Source organism: Hypanus sabinus, assembly GCF_030144855.1.
Source record: "Hypanus sabinus isolate sHypSab1 chromosome Y unlocalized genomic scaffold, sHypSab1.hap1 SUPER_Y_unloc_12, whole genome shotgun sequence".
NCBI classification, from domain to species: domain Eukaryota; kingdom Metazoa; phylum Chordata; class Chondrichthyes; order Myliobatiformes; family Dasyatidae; genus Hypanus; species Hypanus sabinus.
Window position 1 is genome coordinate 533,668 of NW_026779013.1, and position 14,031 is coordinate 547,698.

Here is a 14,031-nt window from a genome sequence, read left to right on the forward strand (position 1 = left end):
GAGATTTCGGCGAATCTCCTCCTTCTGCGCATACGCAGGACACATCTACTGAAAACAAGTGACGTGTTTGGTGTCCAATCTCGCCGTAAAAGTGCGTGTTTGTGTAGTTACAGACTAGAAAAACTTAAAACGATGGACAGATGTTGGCTTTTGCGCAGGAGAACTTAAAAGTTTAAAAAAAATACTAGAGTGTACGGAGGCAACCGACAGGGAGTTCACGGACAGTCTGACCTGGCTGACGACGAACATTGAAAAACTGACTAACTCTGTTGCATTGTTAAGTGTATAAAACACGTCTGCATCAGTGTTATCTTGTATTTCCATACAAAGTTACATTAGGCTGTTACACATATATTGTCAGGGAAGGACTTGCATAAATAGGTAAACCACCTTCATATCAGCAAGGTCAGAAAACAGGGCAAAGTGAGTATATTTATTTATTCAGTAAGTTATGGGTCAATAACTCTTCTGGCTTCAGTCTCGTTGCCGTCAGTTCTAAAATTGTTAGGCTGCGTTCAAGAAAACAATGAAATAGCACGCTGCTGTTTGACAGCGTTTTCAGAAGTCTCCGGTTACCCTGTCCGCACTGATCTGGCCAATTCAGCGTTTTCAAAAATACACAATTTAGGGAACGTTTCTGAAAAGCTCCAGTTTTGGGGGTTGAAAACGTTGTTTTAGTGCGGACGAAGGGTAAAAACGAAGAGAAAAAGCTTCAGTTACAGATTTATCTGGTGTAGTGTGGATGTAGCCTTAGTGTAAGAGTGGTCTAATCACAGACAGACAGACATACTTTATTGATCCCGAGGGAAATTGGGGTTCGTTACAGTTGCACCAACCAAGAACAGTGTAGAAATATAGCAATATAAAACCATAAATAATTAAGTAATAATAAGTTAATCACTCCAAGTCAAGGACCAGCCTATTGCCTCAGGGTATCTGACACTCCTAGGGAGGAGTTGTAAAGTTTGATGGTCACAGGCAGGAATGACTTCCTATGACGCTCAGTGTTGCATCTCAGCAGAATGAGTCTCTGGCTGAATGTACTCCTGTGCCTAACCGGTACATTTTATAACCATATAACCATATAACAATGACAGCACGGAAACAGGCCATCTCGGCCCTCCTAGTCCGTGCCGAACTCTTAATCTCATCTAGTCCCACCTACCCGCACTCAGCCTATAACCCTCCACTCCTTTCCTGTCCATATACCTATCCAATTTTACCTTAAATGACACAACTGAACTGGCCTCTATTACTTCTACAGGAAGCTCATTCCACACAGCTATCACACTCTGAGTAAAGAAATACCCCCTCGTGTTTCCCTTAAACTTCTGCCCCCTAACTCTCAAATCATGTCCTCTCGTTTGAATCTCCCCTACTCTCAATGGAAACAGCCTATTCACGTCAACTCTATCTATCCCTCTCAAAATTTTAAATACCTCGATCAAATCCCCCCTCAACCTTCTACGCTCCAATGAATAGAGACCTAACTTGTTCAACCTTTCTCTGTAACTTAAGTGCTGAAACCCAGGTAACATCCTAGTAAATCGTCTCTGCACTCTCTCTAATTTATTGATATCTTTCCTATAATTCGGTGACCAGAACTGTACACAATATTCCAAATTTGGCCTTACCAATGCCTTGTACAATTTTAACATTACATCCCAACTTCTGTACTCAATGCTTTGATTTATAAAGGCCAGCGTTCCAAAAGCCTTCTTCACCACCCTATCTACATGAGACTCCACCTTCAGGGAACTATGCACTGTTATTCCTAGATCTCTCTGTTCCACTGCATTCCTCAATGCCCTACCATTTACCCTGTATGTTCTATTTGAATTATTCCTGCCAAAATGTAGAACCTCACACTTCTCAGCATTAAACTCCATCTGCCAACGTTCAGCCCATTTTTCTAACCGGCATAAATCTCCCTGCAAGCTTTGAAAACCCACCTCATTATCCAAAACACCTCCTACCTTAGTATCATCGGCATACTTACTAATCCAATTTACCACCCCATCATCCAGATCATTTATATTACAAACAAAATTGGGCCCAAAACAGATCCCTGAGGCACCCTGCTAGTCACCGGCCTCCATCCCGATAAACAATTATCCACCACTACTTTCTGGCATCTCCCATCTAGCCACTGTTGAATCCATTTTATTACTCCAGCATTAATACCCAACGACTGAACCTTCTTAACTAACCTTCCATGTGGAACTTTGTCAAAGGCTTTGCTGAAGTCCATATAGACTACATCCACTGCCTTACCCTCGTCAACATTCCTCGTAACTTCTTCAAAAAATTCAATACGGTTTGTCAAACATGACCTTCCACGCACAAATCCATGCTGGCTACTCCTAATCAGATCCTGTCTATTCAGATAATTATTAATACCATCTCTAAGAATACTTTCCATTAATTTACCCACCACTAATGTCAAACTGACAGGTCTATAATTGCTAGGCTTACTTCTAGAACCCTTTTTAAACAATGGAACCACATGAGCAATATGCCAATCCTCCGGCACAATCCCCGTTTCTAATGACATCTTAAAGATCTCCGTCAGAGCTCCTGCTATTTCTACACAAACTTCCCTCAAGGTCCTGGGGAATATCCTGTCAGGACACGGAGATTTATCCACTTTTAAATTTCTTAAAAGCGCCAGTACTTCCACCTCTTTAATTGTCATAGGTTCCATATCTTCCTTACTTGTTTCCCACACCTTCCACAATTCAATATCCCTTGGAGTGGATGGAGTGGATGGGAGACATTGTCCAAGATGGTATGCAACTTGGACAGCATCCTCTTTTCAGACCACCGTCAGAGAGTCCAGTTCCACCCCCACAACATCACTGGCCTTACGAATGTGTTTGTTGATTCTGTTGGACTTCTGGTGCTGCAGGTTATTGTTGATGGTAATTGAGCAGGGTTTTATTTAAAGGAGGCTGGTTAAGTTCCTGACAATGATTTGAAATGTGTTTGGATGGACTGTTTCTTGTTTGGAGATGGCATGAAGCAATTCTCAAGCCCTTGATTATAGTCTTCTGCTATATGTGCTGTAAGGATTATGGAGAACTCCCTTAGTAAACAACAGACGGCAATTACCATTAGGTGTTCAGGGGAACACGAATCCAACAAAACTACTACACTGGAGCACCATTAAGAGTTTATCATAATACACACACCTCCACCTAGACTACTAGATGTGACTGAATTCAAAAGATCAAAGGTTCATTTTATTGTCAAGGTGTATATGTAGAAAATAACTCCAATTTTGTCTTCTCTGGATAGCTTTGAAGTACAAAATGACCATGGGTTTGTTGAAAGAAAAGATACGAATAAGAAACAGATGCAAAACTCACAAACCACCCTCCTTCCCTCGCAGCAAAAAAAACAGCGACAATAGTATCAAATTCCCACTCCCTCCCCACAACAAAAAACAGTGAGAACATCAAATCCTTGCTCCCCTTCATGCAACAAAAAACAGCAACAGTAGCATCAAATTCCTAATCCCTTCCCCACAGAGAAGAAAATTGGCATTGATATTATATCCTCAAACCCCTCACTTGCAGAAAAGAACAGAAACAGCAGCATCAAAACCACTAACTTCACCTCTCACACTTGAAAAAATTAACAGATCACCCACCTGCTAATTGTCCACAAGAAATAAAACACAAAAACTGAAGGAGACCAATACAAAGTGCAGTCAATAATCACATAAATCTCAGAAATTCAAAAACACCTTACAGTCAACATTTGACGAGAGTGGCAAGAACAACCAACACACTAAGTTTAAACCCTACAGCAGCACACACAAATGCTGATGGAACGCAGCAGGCCAGGCAGCATCTATAGGGAGAGGCACTGTCGACGTTTCGGGCCAAAAACCTTCGTCAGGACTAACTGAAAGGAAAGATGGTAAGAGATTTGAAAGTAGTGGGAAAGTAGGTTCAAACCCTATTGACCGGCTGCTGACCACTGTCGCCTTGGTGGCCTCTGTTGGGAGCAATAAATGACCCTCTCTGGATTCACACTGATACTTCAATCTTCCTTGATGCTTCAAAATGGAGTAATACACGACCTCTCGCCTCATCTCTTGAGCATTGGCTGATTGGCAGGAAACAGAGAATGGGAATAAAGGGATCCCATTCTAGTTGGCTGCTGGTTACCAGTGGAGTTCCACAGGGGTCTGTGTTGGGGCCACTTCTTTTTAAGTTGTATATCAACGATTGGTGGAGGGGCCAGTAGTGCTGAGGAAACAGAGAGTTTGGATAGATTGGGGGAATGGGCAAAGAAGTGGCAAATGAATTACAATGTTGGAAAGTGTACGGTCATGCACTTTGGTAGAAGAAATAAATGGGCAGACTATTATTTAAATGGGGAGTGAATTCAAAGTTCTGAGATGCAATGGGACTTGGGAGTCCTCGTGCAGGATACCTTTAAGGTTAACCTCCAGGTTGAGTCGGTGGTGAAGAAGGCAAATGCAATGTTGGGATTCATTTCTAGAGGAATAGAATATAGGAGTAGGGATGTGATGTTGAGGCTCTGTAAGGCACTGGTAAGACCTCACTTGGAATACTATGTGCAGTTTTTGGGCTCCTTATTTAAGAAAGGATGTGCTGACATTGGAGAGGGTTCAGAGAAGATTCACTAAAATGATTCCGGGAATGAGAAGGTTAACATATGAGGAATGTTTGACTGCTCTTGGACTGTACTCCTTGGAGTTTAGAAGAACTGGTGGGGGGGGGGGGGGGGAACCTCATAGAAACATTCTGAATGTTGAAAAGCATGGACAGAGTTATGAAAAAGTTGTTTCCAATGGTGGGGGAGTTTAGTACTTGAGGATTGCAGAGCGCCCATTCAGAACAGAGATGCGAATTTTTTTTTTAACCAGAGGGTGGTGAATCTATAGAATTTGTTGCCACAGGCAGCAGTGGAGACCAAGTCATTGGGTGTATTTAAGGCAGAGATTGATAGGTATCTGAATAGTCAAGGCATCAAAGGTTATGGTGAGAAGGTAGGAGAATGGGACTAAAGGGGAGATTGGATTAGCTCACGATGAAATGGTGGAGCAGACTCGATGGGGCGAATGGCTGACTTCTGCTCCTTTGTCTTATAGTCTATGGTCCTAACTGGAAGACCACAATCTATGCAGATTGATGATAACATATCCTCATTGCTGACAATCAACACTGGTGCACCTCAGGGGTGTGTGCTTAGCCCACTGCTCTACACTATCTAGACACATTACTGTATGGTTAGGCATAGCTCAAATACCATCTATAAATTTACTGATGATACTAACATCAGATATGGAGATGAGAGGGCAAACATGAGTGAAATATGCCAAATGGTGGGAGTTCTTGTAAGACAAAAGAGCTGATAGTAGACTTCAGGAAGGGTACGACAAAGGAGCACATACCAATCCTTATGGAAGGATCAGAAGTGTAAAGAGTGAGCAGCTTCAAGTTCCTCAGTGTCAAGATCTCTGAGGAACTAACCTGGTCCCAACATATTGATATAGTCATAAAGAAGGCAAGACGGCTGTTCTACTCTATTAGGAGATTGAAGAGATTTGGCATGTCAACAAATACACTCAAAAACTTCTATAGTTATACCATGGAGAGCATTCTGACAATCTGCATCACTATCTGGTATGGAGTGGCTACTATACAAGACCAAAAGCAGCTTCAGAAGGCTGTAAATCTAGTCAGCTCCAAAGTAGCCAGAACAGTTTCAGGGAGCAGTGTGCCAGAAAGGCAGCATCCATTATTAAGGACCTCCAGCAGCCAAGGCATGCCCTTTTCTCACTGTTACCATCAGGTAGGAGGTGCAGAAGCCTACTCAGCAATTCAGGAACCGATTCAGGTACAGCATCTTCCCCTCTGTCATCTGATTCATAAATGGGCATTGAACTTGCGAGCACTACCAAACTTTTTAATATAATTTCAGCTTTTACATAATTTTAATCTATTCAATATGCATATACTATAATTGATTGATTGCCATCTAAATTATTACTATATTTTCTTCTTCCATACGCTGTATTGCACTGAACAGCCATTGCTAAGTTAACAAATTTCATGACACATGCCGTCGATAACAAACTTGATCCTGATTCCTGGGAATTATGAAGCCAAAGATGATACTTTTAGCAGATGCAAAGTCAAGTCATGTAGAAGTAAACAGACAGAACTGTAAATATTCAACACATATCTCCTACTGGACAAACTCATAAGGCTCAGATTGTCAGTACTGTTACATACCTTTTCACAGCTTCCTGGTCTGGCTCACCATCTGAGCCCTCCTCATCCACTGGTATCACGACTGGCACAGTATGCTGTGAGAAAAATGAGTACATACTGATATGGAAGACATACACAAACAACAAGGAAAATGAACCAACAACTGTGCAAAGATGTGCTTAAGTATGTTCACATTATCAATGTAGTAACAGTCCTTTTAGGCTTACTACATTCATGCCCATCTTGAATCTTATGTAATGCCCTGGGTCCCAACTTTACTGTTATGCTGCAGATATTTAGCATTTTTGTAAGAGCAGTTTGTTCTGCTTTCTTCCTGTTTAGGTTATTGTTGAACATAAAGGATGATGAGAAATGTGTGCCATCCAATTAGGATGGTGGAACTGGGGGAGGTTTTTTTTGGTGAGTGACACTAAGGTTGGTCTTGGGTCTTTTATTCATTGGGAGATGAAGTAAGAAGATGCCGGAGGGAACCGGCTGTATGATACAACCCAATGGGAGACCTGGTTGTGTGAAATATGTAATGAGTGATGTTCAGAAGGTGATGTGTGCTTTCATGCAGACCGAAGGCCCAGTGCGTGAGTGACAGAGAAGTTCAAGGTGAGTTCCAACTTGTGCACATTTGACTGTTTAATTAGAATGGGTCTTTTTCTTTTTGTTTTTCTTTACTAACCTTTAAGATTCAGAAATATATTTCTTTTAATTGTATGCAGTATATAGCTTGTTATTTCGGGCACTAGTTTGTAACAAATTACACAACATCCATACAAACCTGGGTTTGGGGTGAGAGAGCCATCTCAAGTTGACAAATTTAGTGGGAGTGGAATTCATATTACCTAGACATGCTGCCAAGGACTCCAGGGGGTTTCACATATCTACATTAATACCACTTGTCTGAATTATTTTGTATCCCTCATTCCTTCTCTATCCAAATGCCTATGAAAGCAATTCTTGCTAGTATGTCATAATTTTGTAAAACTTTATTAAGTCACGCAACAGTTTATGATATTCCAGTGAGAAAAAAGCCGGCCTATTCAATCTTTCCCTAAGCTCTCCATTCAAGGCAACCTCCTGCATACATTTTTCAGGCTCTCTGTTGCTACATTTCCCCTGTAGTGTCACAATTAGAACTCCACACATACATCTAAATGAAGTCTAACCAACATCTTGTGCAACTGCAACATGACATTCCAAGTCTTAGAGAATGAAGTAAAACAAATATGCAACACTGCAATATATTTTTAGGAATAACATTATCTCAAACAGCATTGAGAAAGCACATCAAAGAAATGGAACTGTCGACGTTTTGGGCCGAGACCCTTCGCTGGGATTCGTGAGTCCTGAAACGTCGACAGCGCTTCTCCCTATAGATGCTGCCTGGCCTGCTGTGTTCCACCAGCATTTTGTGTGTGTTGCTTGAATTTCCAGCATCTGTAGTTTACAAGTGTTTGTAAGTTTATAAGATGGCTAATTTAGTGACTTCTGTATATTTATGACTCAGTTAACTAATGCTCTATGTACCACGTACTGGCAAGGGAAGGAATATCTGAAAAAATTTCAGTGGCTCAAATAGATGGGCTGAAGATACTATTTCCTACAAAACAAATACTTTGAAAAGCTCACGTGTTTCTACATATGGTGATATATGGTAGAAATTACACCTTTTACATTCTCTTACAGTTTTTAACAAAGCAAATGCTCAGTGAAAATGAAGGAAAATGCTTTCATAACCAGATGATAATCATTGTGTTCTGATCACTAGTACATCTCATTGCAAACTCAATGTCAACAGTTTGTTAGGAAATACCATATAGTTAAAGTTGCTACAGACTGAGAAAAAAATCAGGTAGTTTAGAGATCTACCATATCCCTAGCTATGTAGTCCTGATGTTCGAAAAACACTAGCCCTTTTAAATTCTTGAGCAGCACATGCAAAAATACTGAGGAATTCACGAAGTCAGACGGCATCTATAGTGGGAAATAAAAAGTCAATGTTTCATACCAAGACTCTTTATGAGGGTCACATCTTGGCCTGAAACATCAGCTGTTTCTTTCCTTCCATAGATGCTGCCTGACTTTTTGCAAGAATTTCTCAAGATTTCCAAAATCTGTATAATCTGCTATCTTTTTCTTTTAAATTCCAGATGAAATTAGCTTTCTATATTGATTTGCAATGGATTCTGGTTAACTGGGCCATCAATTAATCAGGGCTGCCATTGAACTGGGAAGACTTAAGGAACAAATAACTAATCAAGAAAATAGCTGGGTTTCTCTTCGTTTATTTGAAGACAATACTGCTTAATTACGACAAGAGACTGTTGCTGAAAAATTTCTAACTAGTGGACAGTTGCATGCAATTATTGTATGTGGCAATTAAACACTTCATGCTTCTTAGATTAAGAGTTTTTAAATGGTGTCAGTTGCATGTGTGCATTAAGTTATTCATTTGGTCACTGACCACTGATTCGAAAAGCACTGACTTTTGATAATTTTGTTTGACACACCTGAAGTTGAGCTACTGATTACATAGGATGTCAGGAAATTTATTTTTGAAGTTCAACACTACCTTATGCAGGAAGATAATTGTTGTAATGTGAGTATTATTAAAAGTAAGTTAATACTAATCGCAAGAGGCAGGATCCGGGGTTGGCGGGGTCTTTACTTCCGATCTTTTTACTCCCAGTATGCATTGTATATAGTTCCTCCACCCAGGCCGCACGAGGTACCTGGAAGCCTCTGTTTTGTCGTCCCAGATAAAGATGCTCTTTTGGCCATCAAGTTGCCGAGAGGTCTTTTTGTAAAGTAGAAGTTACCACATATTTTTAGTGACGAGGTAAACTGGTTTTGTGGACAGGTCGGTCCCGTTTTCGGTCAGGACCTGTGAAAGGGCGTGGAGCCTCGTGTTCAGATGGCTACGTTCGGAACGGTCGGTGTGTTCGACGAGCAAATTGAGGAGTGGCTGGAGTACGAGGAGAGGTTGGGCCACTTTTTCTGTGCTAATGGAATTACTGGGGAGGCTAAGAAGAGCTCTATTCTCCTGAGTGTGTGTGGGGCAAGGACGTACAAGCTGATACAGAACTTAGCTATTCTGTGGAAACTGGGAGATATTCCATACGACGAACTGGTCAAGCTCGCAGGGAACCACCACAATCCGAAGCCTTCAGTGATAGTTCAACGGTTCAAGTTTCACAGCCATGTCCGGAAGCCAGGTCAGTCTGTTGGCGATTTTGTGGCCGAGCTTCGGCAGCTGTCGAAGCATTGTGATTTCGGAGCCGTGTTGAACGACATGCTCAGTGATAGATTAGTATGAGGCATTAATAATGACGCCGTACAATGCCGCTTGTTGGGGGAAACCCCATTGTTGACTTTCAAGACAGCCTTAGAGATTGCCCAAGGCATGGAGATGCCAAGGATATACAGAAAGGATATGGGGGTCGCAGTCAGTGACAGGGCTCCAAGTCAGGAGGGAGACTGGTAGACAGGAAAAGCGGGTGGAATGTTTTCAGTGTGGAGGAACGCACTGTGCAAATGTTTGTAAATTCAAAGATACTGTCTGCTATGCTTGTAGCAAGAAGGGACATTTGGTTAAAAAGTGCAGCAGCATAAAGGGTGAGGTTAAGCCTGGGCAGGGGAAAGCTCAACAGACTCAGGCAGCCACACAGCATCTAGGAGAAGCAGACGAGGAGGCAGCGTGTGCTTACAACATGTTTGGGGTGGAAACGGATGAGGGACCACCTGAACCATATTATGCCACAGTCACTGTCCAGGGAAAGGACATTAAGTTCGAGATTGATTCAGGGGCTACTGCATCGGTCATTAGTGTAGAGACCTACAGGAGGACATGGGGATCCAACCTACCTCACATCAGACCATCTAATCTCAAACTCAGGACCTATACGGGGCAGCACAAACCTCATTTAGGGTGCTATATGTGGATATTTCGGCTGCGGGCCAGAAGGCTGAAGCCAGGCTGGTGATAGCTAAGGGCAGTGGGCCCAGTCTTCTGGGTCACAACTGGCTTTGCAAAATTCGGCTCAACTGGCATGAAATTAAGTATGCACACACGACGGAGGATATTCTGCAGCGGTATAGTGATGTTTTCAGGGACGAGCTGGGCACACGGAAGGGTGTGACTGTTAAACTCTATGTCGACCCTGAGGCCAAACCACGTTTTTTTAAGCCCAGGTCAGTGCCCTATGCCACAAAAGTCGAAGTCGAGGAGGAGCTGGAACGTTTAAAGGGGCTGGGCATCATTGAGCTGTCCAGTTTTCAAGGTGGGCGGCTCCCATTCCAGTTTTGAAGGCAGATAAAATGGTGAGGATATGTGGGGGCTGTAAGCTTACGGTGAATCAGGTCTCTAAGCTGGAGGAGTACCCATTGTCATGGGTGGATGACCTGTTTGTGACCCTGTCAGGGGGTAAGCTGTTCACAAAGCTGGACATGAGCCACGCCTACCAACAGCTGCTGCTCGACAAGGATTCAAAGGAGTATCACACACAAAGGATTATTCAAATACAATCGCCTGGTGTTTGGAGTGGCATCTAGCCCTGGCATTTTCCAAAGGCCAATGGACTCTTTGCTGCAGGGGATTCCGCATGTAGCAGTGAGTGTATCTTGATGATATTTTGATCAATGGAGCCATGGAGTGGGAGCATCTGGCTCTTAGAACAGGTGCTGAAGAGACTCTCAGATGCAGGGCTACGGTTGAAACGTGGAAAATGTGTGTTCCTGGCTCTGAGTGTGACCTACCTGGGACACGAGATCACAGCTGAGGGGCTTTGCCCAGTGGAGGAAAAAGTGAGAGCTTGGGGCCCCAAGCCCCAAGAGCGTCACAGATCATTTCTGGGCATGGTGAATTATTATGGCAAGTTTCTTCCGGACCTCTCAAAGGTTTTGGCCCCACTGTATTAACTGCTTCACCATGACACTAAGTGGCAGTGGGGTGAAGAGCAGGAGGAAGCTTTCAAGGAAGTGAAAGAACTCCTTCACTCAGCGAAGCTGCTCGTTCACTACGACCCAGACAAGGAGATCACCCTTTCATGCGATGCTTCACCCTATGGAGTTGGGGCAGTTCCCTCACACGTAATGGAGGACCGTTCAGAGAAGCCTATTGGTTTTGCTTCACGTACCCTGATGGGATATCCACAGCTAGACAAAGAAGGTCTGGCCATTGTTTTTGCAGTCAAACGTTTTCATCAGTACCTCTCTGGACGTGCATTCACAATTTATACAGACCATAAACCACTGATGAGTTTGTTTAATGAGATCAGATGCATCCCACCACTAGCCTCAGCCAGGATACAGCGTTGGGCTCTGACATTGTCAGCCTACCAGTATACTATTGTGTAAAGAATGGGTGGGGATAATGCAAACGGCGATGCGCTGAGTTGACTCCCTTTACCTGAGACGCCTGTTACTACATATGTGCCTCCAGACACTGTGTTTTCATTGGAGAGGCTGTCAGAGACACCTGTAAAGGCGACCCAGATCAAGCAATGGACAGAGGGGGACCCAGTCCTGTCTCAAGTCAAGACTTTCCTTTTACAAGGTTGGCCCACAGTTGTGGAAGAAGAGGAACTGAGGCCTTAGGCCAAACGCAAGACGGAACTGAGTCTGCAGGATTGCTGCATTTTCTGGGGGGGCGAGGGTCATTGTGCCTCCCCCTGGCCGTTCACAGATTGTGGAGGAAATTCATGAGACTCACCCAGGGGTGTCTCAAATGAAAAGCCTTGCAAGATCCTACATCTGGTGGCCAAGAATGGATCAGGATCTGGAGAACAAGGTAAAATCATGCACGCAATGTCAGACCAGTCAGAACATGCTGCCACCAGCTCCTTTGCACCCATGGGAGTGGCCAGTCTACCCCTGGTCTAGGCTACATTTGGACTTTGCTGACCCCTTTATGGGGCAGATGTTTCTTGTAATGGTGGATGCGCACTCCAAATGGATCAAAGCTCACATCATGAGCAACATCACAGCCCCCTCAACCATAGACAAACTCAGGCAAGTGTTTGCAGTCCACGGGTTGCCTGACACTCTGGTCACTGATAATGGCCCGACGTTCACCAGTGAGCTGTTCAGTGAGTTCATGCAGCAGAATGGCATTCATCACATTCGGACGGCCCCTTTCCACCCAGCCTCAAATGGTTTGGCTGAGCAGGCTGTTCAGACAGTGAAGGAAGGCCTGAAGCGGATGACAGGGGATTCTCTTAGTACCCGGCTTTCACGTTTCCTGTTTAAATACCGCCTCACTCCACAGACTATGACTGCACGCTCTTCAGCAGAGATGCTGATGGGGCATAGGCCTAAATCAAGATTGGACCTGCTACGCCTGGACATAAAGGCAAAAGTGGAGAGAAAGCAGGAAAAGCAGGAGGAGGGACATGATCAACATGCGCGAGAGAGTTAGTTAGAACCAGATGACAATATCTATGTGAGAAACAATCAGTAATGACTACCTGGTGTTATTCTTGAGCAGAGTGGTCCAGTCTCCTATATTGTTAAGCTGACTGATGGATGCGTTTTCCACAGACATCAGGACCATGTGCTCCTGCGTCATGATTCCGGCTCAGAGGTAGACAGTTCCATGGAGATTCCAATGGTGAGACAGACCACTGGGGAAGCATGTCCACCAGTGACTTTGCTAGAGGGAGACAGACTGGCAGAGGGGGCAGAGTCCCCTGAAGAGGATGGACATTCTCAAGCAGACACACAGACCCCTCTCGTGTTCCCAACACCAGATCCACCCAAAACACCCTCACCAGCAGTGCCTGCTGGGTCACCGGGGGTAGTGCATAGATCACAGCACCCTCACAAACCTCCTGACAGACTGAATCTTTGATTGGATAGTTTCTTCTGTTGTTAGATTGAATGTTGAATTTGCCATGATTTTTAGGTGTTTTTGTATTGGCAACCTGTTGCTAATGATACCACTGTTTTTATTTCCCAGTTCTATATTTGGGGAATGTTGGATTTTAAAGGGGGAGAAGTGTTGTAATGGGAGTATTATTAAAAGTAAGTTAATACTAATTGGGAAGCCGTTAGTAGCAAGAGGCGGGATCCAGGGTTGGCGGAGTCTTTACTTCCGCTCTTTTTACTCCCAGTATATATTGTATATAGTTCCTCCACCCCTGCCGCACGAGGTACCTGGAAGCCTCTGTTTTGTAAATATCGTCTGCCGTCCCAGATAAAGATACTCTTTTGGCCATCAAGTTGTCGAGTGGTCTTTTTGTAATGTAGAAGTTATCACAGTAATAAAGGCAGTCCATTATCTGCACCATGCTTGTGTTAATTTTGTTCACTTATAGCTAATCAAAAGAATACGGCAGCACACAATAAAAGTATGAATTCCTCCATTAAGAACCATTAGGAACTAAGATACTATTTTATTGTACTGTAGTAGTACAGACAGTGTTCTGATTATTCCATATTTCATTTAAGTGCAGGGTTCTCAGTACCAGTAACTGTGGTGTTAACTGTTCAGGCTAACAAAATGGCTTCTCTGTATTGTTATAATGAAGTGGCTTTTCTGTAATGTTACTCAATGCTGTAATGGGTTTCTGTGTCTGGAATGTTTGGGTTATAACTGTAGATAAGGGGGGAACGAACCAATGGAGAAATGTTATCCTATCTTGTATCTGTGAGCTGAGCAGGAGTTCACAGTCTTTTTCAGGAAGACGGTGAGGAGGACGGATGTGTGAGGAGTAGACGGCGGTTCCAGGGCGGCGGTGGATACAGGACGTTGGCGGTTCAGACGGTGGCC

At 43.5% G+C, this 14,031-nt stretch overlaps 1 protein-coding gene across 3 annotated transcripts in view; it reads right to left on the bottom strand.

The window, feature by feature from the left end:
* Positions 1-14,031, bottom strand: part of LOC132386016 (serine/threonine-protein kinase SIK3-like) — a 295,240-nt gene that overhangs the window by 118,145 nt on the left and 163,064 nt on the right. For all 3 annotated transcript variants that reach the window (XM_059958283.1, XM_059958282.1, XM_059958284.1), the window contains one exon: positions 6,273-6,346. In XM_059958283.1, coding sequence (XP_059814266.1) covers positions 6,273-6,346 — 74 coding nt within the window. The remainder of the gene's footprint in view (positions 1-6,272; positions 6,347-14,031) is intronic.